At 33.3% G+C, this 14,125-nt stretch overlaps 1 protein-coding gene across 1 annotated transcript; it reads left to right on the forward strand.

Annotated features, from left to right (window-relative positions):
* The first annotated feature begins 6,738 nt into the window (after positions 1-6,738).
* On the forward strand, positions 6,739-13,838 carry LOC106394881 (protein NRT1/ PTR FAMILY 2.13). The gene is made up of 4 exons (XM_048751868.1): positions 6,739-7,073; positions 7,596-7,813; positions 11,691-12,256; positions 12,794-13,838. Exons 1-4 carry the CDS (start codon positions 6,974-6,976, stop codon positions 13,683-13,685), a joined length of 1,776 nt encoding a protein of 591 aa, XP_048607825.1. The 5' UTR covers positions 6,739-6,973; the 3' UTR covers positions 13,686-13,838.
* Positions 13,839-14,125: the final 287 nt, after the last annotated feature.

The raw sequence follows: 14,125 nt of genomic DNA on the forward strand, positions 1-14,125 counted from the left end.
AAAAGTAAAAAATGCATATCTTTTTCCACTTTAAACAATTATTTTCTAAAACATACATCTTATAAAACCAATGAAGTAATATTAAAGAATTATAAATTATCTAATAAAATATAAATTTATTTTTATCCACATTATAAAGTAACTAATCTCTAAGAAAAATACATATTGTGAATTCTATGAAAAATGTATAAAGCTAGAGATTTCAAACCGCTTAATTATTTTAAAATAAAATTGAAATAAATATACAACTGGTAAAAATCTTTGTAATTTTACATTGATATATAATTTGTTGTCGTTTTTTTTTTGTTTTAAGAGCCAGAACATTGTAAAAATTGATTTTAATAAGAAAAATTATTATAGTTGAGTAGGACAGTCGAGAGAATGTGAAGTAAAAAAGTTAGCTCAAAACGGGAACTTGAAATAATATCTCTTAATGTACGTATATAATTCGAACGAAGCTAGTCATAGAGCGATAACTATTATAACAAATGGTAAAATTAAAAAAACTATAGCTTTGTAATCCCTGCTCTTAGTCTATGTATATGATTCTAATAACAAATGATATTATATGACAAATTTAGCAATAAAATCCTTTAAAGAAAGACACTAATTACTAACAGGAGATGAGAAAAATACCGAACAAAAATATGAGAATTTTATATATGGCTCAAGTTACTTAAACTAACCACACATCGCTTTTTCTTTTTTTGACATCAACTTTTACAGACTCAAACTGACTCTGAAAACCAAAATGATAACTCTACATCCATGTAAATGACGAAAGACGATTGCTTTCTGGCACTGTGTACCAGATTATCCGTCCTTAAATTCTTCATTCTTCGTACATGAATGATCTCTGAGCTGATAAAACTTCTTTGAAGGGTCCTTATGTCCTCCAAATAATTTCTAAAGACTGGTCATTCCTCCGATTCCGAAACCATCTTCAGTAACTGAAAACAATCCGTTGTAAATGTAACTCGAAACTCACGCAAATTCCTTATACAGTCCATTGCCCAAAGCAAAGCTTCAATCTCGGAGTGTAGAGGAAACAAACGAACCCTTATATTTTGTGTCCCATTAAACCATCAAAACCTTCTAGTGTATTATACCACCCTTGTTCTGAAAAAAACTTCATTTTCTTTCTAAGAACCATCTACAAAACATAATCTTCCTAGAATTGACGGTAAGTTTGTTTCCTCCGCACGTCGTGCTACCCTCACCACACACTGCTTTAATTTGATTCTTCATAAAAAAATTAGATCAAATAATTGAAGGAATCTATCTTCTTCTTATTAATGCTTTCAAAGTGGAGGAAAAGAGCTTACGGGAAAAAAAAACACACACACACCGATGGCAACGATGATTCAGATTCAGTTCTGTTGTTGATCATCCTCATCTGCCAGAATCAAACACTCCTCACCGTAAACTGAGAATTGCAGACTACAGACCGTTGGTTCAGAAAATATCAGCAAAATTTACTGCATGGTCTGTGAAAAAGCTGTCCTACGCAGGGAGAGCTCAGCTGATCTCATCGGACATTTATGGCACAATAAACTTCTGGACTTCCGCTTTTGTATTGCCAAAGGGTTGTATTAAGCAGATTCAAAGCCTTTGCTCAAGATTCTTATGGACAGGAAACATCATCGATAAAAGTGTGGCGAAGATTGCTTGGAACACAGTTAGCCTTCCAAAGCCTGAAGGAGGATTAGGGATGAGAGACTTTGCCACATGGAATAAGACCCTCTGTCTTAAGCTGATTTGGAGATTATATGCTCCTAATCCTTCTCTTTGGGCTACTTGGATTAGAAAATACAAAATTGGAAATGATAATTTTTGGAATCTTGACGCTAAAAAGGCTGGGTCTTCCACTTGGAGATCAATTCTTAACCTCCGCCCTCCAGCTTCAAATTTCTTGAGACCGGACCTTGGAGATGGGAAGAACATCAGCTTTTGGTGGGATTATTGGACTCCGCTTGGCCGCTTAATTGATTTATTTGGCAGTACTGGACCCCGTGAGCTCTCCATCCCTCTGTTTGCTACGGTAAGTGACTCTTGTGATGATAATGGCTGGCGTCTTCGAGGCGCAAGATCTCCGGCTGCAGAAAGCTTGCAGATTCACTTTAGTGCGAATCCATGAAGATGTGACATTTGCTTAGATTCACTTTAGTGCGAATTCAAGTCAAAAAGAATTTTGTTTACCAGGCTTAGATTTCTTATGAAAAAATGGTGAAGATCGAAATTTAGTCCCAGTTGAGTATGATTTGCGTCCTCCTGCATAAAGAATGTTAATCGGATTTACATAAGACTAATAGTTAGGGCTAAGTCTGAAATATATATGTTCGTTTAGTGGGACTAATCAACAATCCAGAACTCAATCAAAATAGAGTGAAACTGTTTAGCAAATCAGGCGTAAAATCAACTAGATTAAAATCCTAGATTGAACGATTGCACGAAGAAGAAGCAAAAGTAAGAAGAAGTTTGGAGACGTAAAGATTTGAAGATTCAACACCACCGAAGCCTTTGTGGAGATGAGGGCTTTGGTTTTATAAGTGTCTTATGCGTAACCCCCAAGCCTAAAGAACCGGAGGTGCTGGTTTATCGAGTGATGGAAATAATCAAAACAAAATTATACCAATTAATATAGTTTTTATATTCTTCACAATTCATATTTAAAAGCCGAGATTTTCTCAACATATATTTTTTTTTCTTTTTTTTTATCAACTGAATTTATTAATTAAATTTAAGGTAGTAAAGATTAATCATTGTTAGATAATATGATTTTTTTTATTTTACAAAATCTTTATAATTTTAAAAGTTAATTTCAACAAATATTTAACATATAGAGGTATAATATTACAACATTAAATTATATTTATTTAATTTATACTATCTATAATTCAATAGATCATTATTGTTTAAATCTAATTATTAATAGTCCAATAAAAATTTATGGTAAGTCCAAAATTTAAATGATAAGGTTAGAAATTAAATGTAACATGATTTTCTAAGAATATATTCATTAGGTCTATTTTTAAAAGAAAATCACACATAAATCAATGTTATAACTTTTATTTTAATATATAATATGGGAATGCAGATAGGGGGCTGCGCCCATCCTTGTCATGATCTTGTACACACTTGAAAACAGAAGACAAGTCAATGAAGGTGTCTTCCTCATTGCTTACTCTTGCTTTTAGGGTTATTACAGCTCTGCTTCCCGAAATTTTTACAGAATATTCTCCGTTTCATAGATTCTTCCAACTCTCAATATTTCATAATTTTGTTTATTCAAAAAAAAAATCATAATTTTGTTTATTCAAAAACGAAAATCATAATTTTGTTTATTCAAAAAAAAAATCATAATTTTGTTTTCCTAACGTGTCCTAGGACTAAATTAATTATAAATAAATTTGAAAGATATATATAGTCTTCTGATAAAACCCTATATGTAGATTTGCTTAGGACTCCAATCAAATCTTGAGGTCTGACTTCCAACTCGAACAAATATCTATTTTATTACAAAAAAAAAAAACAAGTTATCTACATATTACCATTTACCACCGAGTTATCCAAAAGGATACTTAGCCCCAAGCACCAGCTAAATCTAATCGCATGATTTCTAAGATTAATTAAGATGGCTTATCCATAAAAAGTAACACTTTCCAGGTTAACAATAACAATATAACTTCAAAATGTCAAAACTTTAAAAAATTTATCAACCAGAACTCTCCTAAAAAGTAGAAGAATGAATCAAAGACACAAATGCTAGTTTGATAAAATTTGTTATTTTCTGAACATTTTTTAATTGATGACTTTTAAGAATGTATCCAAATGTAACCATATGTATCATATTTTTCTATTTTCTCTAAAATAGAGAATTTTTATAATAGTTTAGTGGTGTTTTGCACCCTCTATTGTCACAGGTTCGACGCCCCCCCCCTCCCCCCCCCCTCCCCCCCCCCCCCTCCCCCCCCTTATGTCATTTATGAGATTTTTGCATCTATTAAAAAATTACTCTACCTTTTTTTAATCAACAAAAATTACTCTACCTTGCTTCATGTTTATACCCTATGTTACATGAAAACGGAAGCGGAATTTTAAAAAAATTAGGAAGTGGGTACGTGTTGGAAACGTATCCCTATATATATATTTAAAAAATTTATAACTAAAAATTATATGATTTAAATTTAAAATAAAGCATTTATTCATTTATAATAATTTGAAATGATTTCATATTAAAACTGGGAAAATACACATAAATTAAATTTAAAAGAAATTATTATATTAATTATTTTTAATACTTTATAATTAATTGACATAATATATTTGAATATATAATTTATCTTTAATAAAAACTCAATGCATAAAGATAATTTATAGTATTAATTTTAATATTTGTATATTTTTATTTTCTCTATTCAATACTATTAAAATTTGGATTTTATATAAATTAAAACTGTAATTTTATATTTTTATTGATATAAGACATTGTGTTTTTTTAAAAGAATATAAGTGTGATTCCAAACCGGAATCGTAAGCTTCCAACGTGTTTTTGAAGAAAATATTTTAGAAGCGAGATTCTGTAAGCTTTTATAAGGTTTCGATTCCGATTTCGGTTCCAAAAAGGGAAACGGACGTCCGATGAAGCTTCCGTGCAACGTAGCCTATATCCAAATTGACCGGTCCGTTTCTTGACCTAGCATATATATATATATATATATATATATAAGATAAATGAAATCCTATAAAGTGTCAATCCAATAACCAGAAAATAAAATATGAATTAAGCTTAACAGCATCACTACTACAAATGAAAATATATATTTGTAAGTACATATATTTTCCTATAATTTTATCCATGTACTAGAAATGATAACATTTGTGTTTCTCCCAAAAGGGGATCAGAATTATATTCCCATATTTAACATGTTTTTTTCTTAATTATGGTTTACTCTACAAGAAAATATCATATCAAATATCTCTCCCTCTAACAAAATAAAATCGGTAAATGTGATCATATCAAATACAGAATAAAAAAGCATGCTTTCTAGAAGTTGGAGTTATCTATCGACCTCCATATACATTTTTCGTTATTCGATTGTGACCCGCAACACACCGCTGGTCTTTGGATCAGCTGGCCTATTGAGACAGATTATATTAAAAGCGGTCCAAACCAGCAGCGGAGCTAATGTATTGGCAAGTGGGTCAACTGATCCAGGTGGATTTCTTGATTAATTTTTTTTACTGGTATAATTCTTTAAAATCTAGATAATTATTGTAAATTTTAGCTAAATGACGGCTATAATTTATGTTAACTTCAAAATTGACCCTCCTAAAACATTTTTCTTGCTCTGCCACTGGTCCAAACGTTATGTGGTTAAATTCATATGACCCTGTAGAACGGTGAAAATCGTAAGGTGTAGAATATCTAGCCATAAAATCGAACGGTGATAATGGTATGGACACACTTGGTCGAAAACAAAAAATTGATAAAGAAGAAACGACAAAACGAGTTTGCTTAGAAATCGTATGGGTCTCGCGTGCGACAGTGTTAGGCACTTGCATTTGCCTAAACGGCAAAAAGTCAACCTCATCTTTTCGAACTACTCTATCAGTTTCTGTCCGGACTCACCGACTTATGTTTGTGTCCAATTTGAGTTTTACAAGTTTAGTCTAATTCTTGTATAGCTCTAAAATAAAGTTCACAAATTGAAATTATAACTTCCATAATATGTATATGTTTCATGTTTTTAATCGGTCAGATTTCTTCAAAAAAAAAAGTTTTATAGTACTGATTTTTTTTTCTTTTTCTTTAACAATGCAAACCCGTGAGTTAATATTTGGGATTTTGCATATATTGTCTAATGTTGAATAACTTGAATTTGGATGATCCGTTCTGAATTAAAGGAACTGAGTTTATTAATTTTATTAGGTAGTGTTATGAAAAGTTAGTCATGGTAAGTGTTCCAATGTTTAAATCGGATATATTTAGAGATTACGGAGAATAAAACTTTAAAGAAAATGTAGACGACTATTCTTCGAGAGCAGATAGATACTTCTCTTCCACTGGTTGTGGTATTGTGGCCTCAAATGCGATATCGATGGATGGTTCTTAGAAACACAACGATGTGTTCATTGTATTGTTTGGATTTATTCCAGAATTGTGAGATGATATCTTTTCTGGAGGTTAAGGGTTTGCGTAATAGTTTTTTTTTTTCATCTTTACTAGGAGGTGGAAGCTTTAGTTTTGACTATGGCATGCATATAGCTAAACTTTTATTCTCTTTCAAAACATTGTAAAATTTTAATTAGCGAATTTCGATTACCAGTATCCAATCAAATATTTATTGGAGGAACTGAACAAAAAAGAACCCATAATAATATATCTACCACATTCATATTACTTTTAAGAAAAAAATATTCATGCGTGAGAAGTATTATTATCCGGTCGGCGAACGTAAAATGTAACGTAAAAAAGTTTCAGTAAAATAAAATTGTAACTTTATATTGCACCATAACAAATGTATGAAACATGGAAGGTTCGCAATACGTGGACAATATTATTAATATTACGTACGATGAAGAAAGAAAAATGAAAAATGATAGCACTAAAATAACGTTCTTTTTTAGCTTCCAACTTCTCACGTGGAGGCTACTAGTGGCGAACGTCATTCAAATTCACCCACACCCACCATATAATATCTACTCATTCCCTTATATATACATAGGCACAGACACTTCCCCATTACACCCTAAAAAGATTCTAACAGAGAGAAAGTGTACGCGTGATGTGCCCACTCTCTACATTTATTAATCATTCCATGTGTTTACCTTGATTTATCTATGTAAATTGCATAAAAGTAAGGATCCAATCTCACAACATCAATTCCACCCTAAGTTCAAGTGCGAAGAGAAGGACACTTCTTCTTCCCACCCTCTAGTAATTTCTCCAAAATCGCCACTGCCGGCGGAGATGGATGTTTCTGATTCTCACAGTCAGAAAAGTTCAATCTTGGATGCTGAGAAGGTTGAGAAAAAGCCTGGAGGATGGAGAGCCGTCACGTTCATTTTAGGTATGTGTTTTTCTTTGGTTCGTGAACGTAATTTATTTGTAGATAACCTAATCCTTGTTTCTTCCTCAATTTACATGAAATTAGTTTCTATATTTGGACATAAAACTTCTAGAAACCACTGAATACACTATTATACACTTATTATCCTTGACAGATGTTTCAAACCCATTTTTTGCCTAAATCCTTGAACGTAATAGACACTAGACAGAAAAAGAAAGTGGCGTATGATCTTTTCAACCGGTCAAGTATAATTTAAATTTTAGTTTCATGTTTTCTTCCGAAGGATCATATTATAATACATTCTTGTAACCGTCGGTTCATCATGTTTGACACTCGTCCATCTGACTACTTATTTATAACTGAAACGGAAAGAAAACTGTTAACATATTCATTCGTTTATGTATTGACATTTTTGAATGGATGTAAAAATGTATTCACTCAAAAAAAAAATTTCTTTTACAATGACTGCTTTTGTTTAAACCCGAGATAAAACTATCGGAAGCTTTGAAATTTGAAAAACAGGAAATGAGACGTTGGAGAGACTGGGAACAATTGGGTTGTTGTCAAACTTCATGGTGTATCTAACCAGAGTGTTCCACTTAGAACAAGTCGACGCTTCAAATGTCATCAACATTTGGTCTGGTTTCAGCAATCTCACTCCTCTAGTGGGCGCGTTTATCTCGGACGCTTACGTCGGCCGTTTCAAGACCATCGCTTTCGCCTCATTCGCCACCCTCCTCGTACGTATTAGTACTCTTCTCTTCCTTTTATGAAATCTAATCTTAATGTGTCACATATGCACACTTAATATATAGTAATACTAATTCATAACATACCAACGTCCGGTAGAAAGTTATATTGTTGCTCTATATATTGTGTGGAGATGATACATGGTACGTGCCACATAATTTCATCATGCAAGTGGACATGACGAGGTAAATACGTTACGACAAACTTTATTCATATTCAACAATTAAAAACTATAATACTAAAACTTTAAGTTATATTTTCTTACCTATTTATTGCGTTTGTATCGTATGAAAACGCATGAAATTATAGAGGGACCACGCTTTCTATAGGACGATAAGGTCGATCTATCATGTGAATCATACGAACGAAAGCATTCGGTAGACACAAATTGTTGCCGGTACTTAACTTGGACTCACTTTAATTATAATTCTTTATTAGAGAACTATTTTCATCTCACAGAGAAAAAAAAACAACTTTGATAACTTGCTAGTACATTTTCCATTAAAGAAGTTCAGTAATCAAACAACACAGAGTCACAGAGGGTCCGTAATCAAACGGATTATAACTTTCAAGATAAAGAGAAGTGCGTAGAAAATAAAGAAAATACACAAGTGGTCTATAAAGATTGTCGGTAACAAGTGTGTCCAATAATTGAAATTCCAGATTATTTTGCCAACTGAAAGAGTTGTAGATTTGGTCAATCACAGTGACGTAACGTAACGTATGTGGAGACAGTTTCTTTTCTAAGTGGGGTATTTATATAATTATATTTGTCGCATCCCTCTAAATTCACGTGTTTACATCTCTTACATTTTTGCATTTTTCATAGTTATTTGAACATTAGTAACTAGGTGGTTTACTGCACAGAAATGCAACTTTTAAAAAATATTTTTATTTAAAATATTTTTTTAATTTTTTAATATTTAATATGTGATTCATAAATTATAAAATAAAATATTTGTTTTTGTTTGACTTTTGATATTTCTAACAAACATATTTTCAATTTATTGTATCACGATTAAATTCAAATAACTGCAATAATTAAGAACTTGATTAAATTTCTATTTATGCTGATATGGATATAGTAATGTTTTTGAATATTTATTACAATTTTGAATTTTAATTAAAGTTATCTTAGTTTTTTTTATTTATTAAGGTACATTTACATTTAATTTCGTAAAATATTTATAAGAAATTAGCTAACTTTTTCAAATTTACCAACTTTTTATATTAGGCTAGTTTATAAATTTTCTTATAATTGTAGTTATATTGTTTTAAATTTTAACAATAACAATATAGATCACCTACATATATATATGGTATGTACCCAACTTTTATTATGTTATTTAGGAATTTTCTCAAAAGACAAAAGTGTTATCATTAAGAATATACATGTCATAATAAGAGAATGCCATGCCACTTTTATTACTAAACCATATCATATTTTTGTGAAAGTAAATATGGTAATGACATATAAAACTTTAAAAAAATAATAATTATCAAATAAGGGGATCGACCTAAATTGTTACCATAAACTACTCATTTTACTATATTAGGGTTACAACAACAAAATTAATATTAGGTACTACGTCATGATAAGTTTATACTAACTGGTATCTAATGAAGGTGATAACACATTTTAATCATATGAAGTGGTCAAACCTAGGCTCTGTTCGTTTGTACATCTCGAAGATGCATCCAGATGGTCCATCTAGATGTCTTATCCAGATGGTCCATATGGGTGTTGTTCGTTTCTTCATTTCGTCTATGCATCCAGATGAATAATCTAAATGTAGCTATGTTCGTTTTTTTAACTTGTATCTGCATCCAGGTGGACTTGTTAATAAAATGACTAAAATATTTTTTTTTTATGTTTCGGCGGAAAAATAGCATTTTTACAGTTTTGGCGGAAAATACGTCTTTATGGGTTTGACGGAAAATACGTCTTTATGGGTTTGGCAAAAAAAATACGTTTTGCAGTTTTGGCGGAAAATGTGTTTTTGACGAAAAAGTGCGTTTTGCGGGTTTGAGAGGAAAAGTTTTTTTTCGCAATTTTGGCGAAAAATGCATTTTGCGGTTTTGGCGGTAAATGTGCATTTTTGCGTTTTTACGGGAAATGTGCATTTTTGCGTTTTTGGCGAAAAATATGTTTTTTGCGGTTTCGGCGGGAAATAGTGCTTTTGCGGGAAAATACATTTTTCCGGTTTTGGCGAGAAAATACGTTTTCCGGTTTTGGCAGGAAAATGCGTTTTTTTTTGTTTCGGTGGAAAAATACGTTTTTCCGGTTTCGGCGGGAAAATGCAATTTTCCGGTTTTGGCGGAAAAATGCGGTTTTTCGGTTTTGGTCGAAAAGTGTGGTTTACTAGTTTGACCGAAAAGTGTGTTTTTATGGAAATATGTGTTTTACCTCAAAAAACGCATTTTACGTTCTTGGCGGAAAAGTGTGTATTTTTTAGTTTTTGCGAAAAAATGTATTTTTCGATTATGGCAAAAAAATAGAATTTAGGGTTTGGAAATAATATTTTGATTTTAAAAGGTCATTTTTGTCATTTATCATTTTGGACTGAACTAGATGCATCTGCATTCAGATGCACCATCAAGACTCATCTTCATTTGAGTGAAAATTTGAGATGAATTTTTAAAAATTCAGCTGGATGATCCATCTGGATGTAACATTATAATGCATAAAACGAGCATCGATTTGCATCTTTACCCAGATGGATCACATGAGTGAGCAAACGAACAGGGCCCTAATTAAGACCAATGTTAACTTAATTAATTGTTCTGTAGTTGAGGTCATAACTTCATCCTCTCTTTTTTGTGTCACTGGATCATGACTTCATTCTATCCCACAGTAATATATGCCTTTCCAAGTACCTAACTAAGTAATATCACCTTTTAATCACATGCAGTCCAATATAACTAAATTAGTCCACTTTATTGTTAGATTTTCCATTAGTAACTAACAACTATTTCTCCTAACCCCTGAATCTAAAAGGTAACTACTCACTAATAGACATGATAAATCCAATAATCAATGATCATTGAAGGTTAATCATGATTAGTGAGCAAGATAATCAAGCAAACTCAAAATATCAAGATAAAAAGAAGCTAAATATTGAATTTTTCACTAAAATAGGTTTTGTGTTTGGATCGAAAACAAGATAATCTCTAAGATTAGGTTTACAATGCATTTATACTAGCTTATAAACAAATAGGTAAAATGGTAAAATGATCTACTTCGAACACCGGCCGCAACCACCCCTTGCCCGCGAATAGAGCCTGCGACGGACGTCCACATGCCGCGGCCCACTCATCCCATGAAGAACAGTCGCGAAGCGCCCTATCAGTTTTGTCGACATCTCGGCTGCGGTCTGCTTCTTCCCGCGAAGGATGGTTGCGGTGAGGGTTCAGCTACGTCTACATCATCGCCGAGTCCATCTCTTCCCGCGATGAGAGCCTGCGAAGCGCCCTGCCAGTTTTCGTCGACATCATCGCCGCGCCATCCTCTTCCCGCGAAAGGTGCCTGCGACGACACTCCTTCTTCGTAGCCATGACTTGGTCGCGGTTGTTGACTGCTACCACGTCATTCTCCATCATCTTGAACGTTTTATGACCTTTTTAAGCTCCAAAACCTGAACAATACTTCTCCAAACCTGAAACACACCATTGCAATGCAATACAACCTAAACAAATTCTAAATGCATCTAAATGATCAATATATAAACTAGAATGATGCTTAGAATATGTAAATACACAATATATCATATATCCAACTGAATTTCAAGGTAAAGATCACAACTATTGTAGAATCGGTTTGAAAACGAATGATGGGTAATATTTTAATAAATCAGCTCAAATCTGCAGGGACTAGTGACATTGACACTCACGGCATCGCTTCCTCAACTCCACCCAGAAACATGCAATAGCAAAGATCCCGTTAGTTGCGGCGGTCCGAACAAACTCCAGTTCGGGATCTTGCTATTAGGTCTAGGTTTCCTCTCAATAGGGAGTGGAGGAATACGACCATGTAGCATCCCTTTTGGTGTTGACCAATTCGACCAACGAACCGAGGAAGGGATTAAAGGAGTGGCAAGTTTCTTCAACTGGTATTACATGACTTTCACTGTGGTTCTGCTTATTACACAGACCGTTGTTGTGTATATCCAAGACCAAGTCAGCTGGATCATCGGCTTTAGTGTACCCACTGGACTCATGGCTTGTGCCGTGGTTATGTTTTTCGCCGGAATGAAGCTTTACGTCTATGTTAAACCTGAAGGAAGTATATTCTCTGGTATCGCTCAAGTTGTCGTGGCAGCTCGCAAGAAGCGAAAGATGAAGCTCCCGGCGGAAGATGACGGCACTGTGACCTACTATGACCCGCCTGTTAAAGATAGCGTATTATCCAAATTACACCATAGTAACCAATACAGGTACTTTATATATTCATTTGGATTTTTACGTATAACTGCATGGTGTTTAATTGAATATATGCACTAGATAACTAAATTTACAAAACAAAATCAGCCAAATGGATGGTAAAATCGTTTATAAAGATGTTCAACTATTGCATGTCAAATCTTAATAAATATATAGTATCATATATCAAATATTTTTTTTTTGGTCAAATATTTTCTTGTCTAGCAAATTATAAGCATATTTTAACTTATACTATTTCTATTTCCAATCCAAAAATATAAAAATTGGAGTATTTCATAAATATTAAAAACACATTAATTTTTTACTATAAATGTATTTTCCTAGTAATTTTCAATTTTTCAATAAAATTAAATCAATATTAGTTCAAAAAATTCAATTAAGTTTCTTAAATTTTAAAATTTGATATTATTCAATAATAATAAAATATATAAAAATTTTAAAGCTAATTTTATTATATATTTTTTTTATAAAAACTTTGATAATTGTGAAGCTGAGGTAGTACATATTTTAACTGGAATGGCGTAAAATAGGTTTCTAGACAAAGCGGCGGTGATAATAGAAGGCGATCTATCATCCGAGGGAGTTCCGGCGAACAAGTGGCGATTATGCAGCATTCAAGAAGTGGAAGAAGTGAAGTGTTTGATTCGAATCGTTCCTGTTTGGTCGGCCGGAATAATATCACTCGCGGCGATGACACAACAAGGAACTTTCACTGTCTCTCAAGCTTTAAAAATGGACCGACATATAGGCCCCAACTTCGAGATTCCGGCCGGTTCTCTCTCTGTCATCTCTCTCCTCACCATCGGCGTCTTTCTTCCCTTATACGACCGCGTTTTAGTCCCATTCTTCCGTCGGATCACCGGCCATAAATCCGGTATCACACTCCTCCAACGTATCGGGACAGGGATCGTTTTCGCCATCCTCTCCATGATCGTTGCGGGGTTAGTGGAGCGCATGAGACGAACGCGCTCCATCAACGCTGGAGATTCGACCGGGATGACTCCCATGTCGGTGTTTTGGCTCTCGCCGCAGCTTATTCTGATGGGACTATGCGAAGCATTCAATATCATTGGACAGATTGAGTTCTTCAACAGTCAGTTCCCTGAACACATGAGAAGCATCGCTAACTCTCTCTTCTCTTTATCCTTCGCCGGTTCGAACTACCTTAGTAGTTTGATTGTGACGACGGTTCATAAATTCTCTGGTGGCCATGACCGTCCTGATTGGCTTAACAAGAATCTCAACGCGGGAAAATTGGATTACTTCTATTATCTGATAGCGGTTTTGGGTGTGTTCAATCTGGTTTACTTTTGGTACTGTGCCCAGGGATACCGGTACAAGGTTGGTTTACAGATGGGAGGTTTCGAGGAAGACAAGAGTTTCTCTGATGTTGAAATGAGTTCCAAAAAGCAGCTGAAATGATTTAAAGCAACAAGAAGATGATCGTGTTGTTTTAATGATTACGATGATGATGTATCTAAGTATAATATATAATTAAGAACTATATTATGCAATAAAATTATACCCTTTGTTATAAGAACTATATCGTATCAGATATTTTACAGTCTACTCTAATTTTATGGCTTTTTCATGATACGCTATAGCTGGTATTCCATAAGAGTAGAATTCTTACAAGTTAAAACGCAGTTTAAGTCATGAATGTAATTTGATCGGTGGATTGCACTATAGCATATAGTCATATACAGTATGCTATGACATGAATATATATACATATATATACTTTGGTGTCCTATGTTTGGGGACCACTCACAGTAATGCTTTCCTCTAAATTAATTATAAGTCCTATAGAGTTTTTGATTTTTTTTTGTTTTAATTGGACTTCATCATGGAACTTCTAGCAA

This window comes from Brassica napus, chromosome A2, assembly GCF_020379485.1.
Source record: "Brassica napus cultivar Da-Ae chromosome A2, Da-Ae, whole genome shotgun sequence".
NCBI lineage: Eukaryota > Viridiplantae > Streptophyta > Magnoliopsida > Brassicales > Brassicaceae > Brassica > Brassica napus.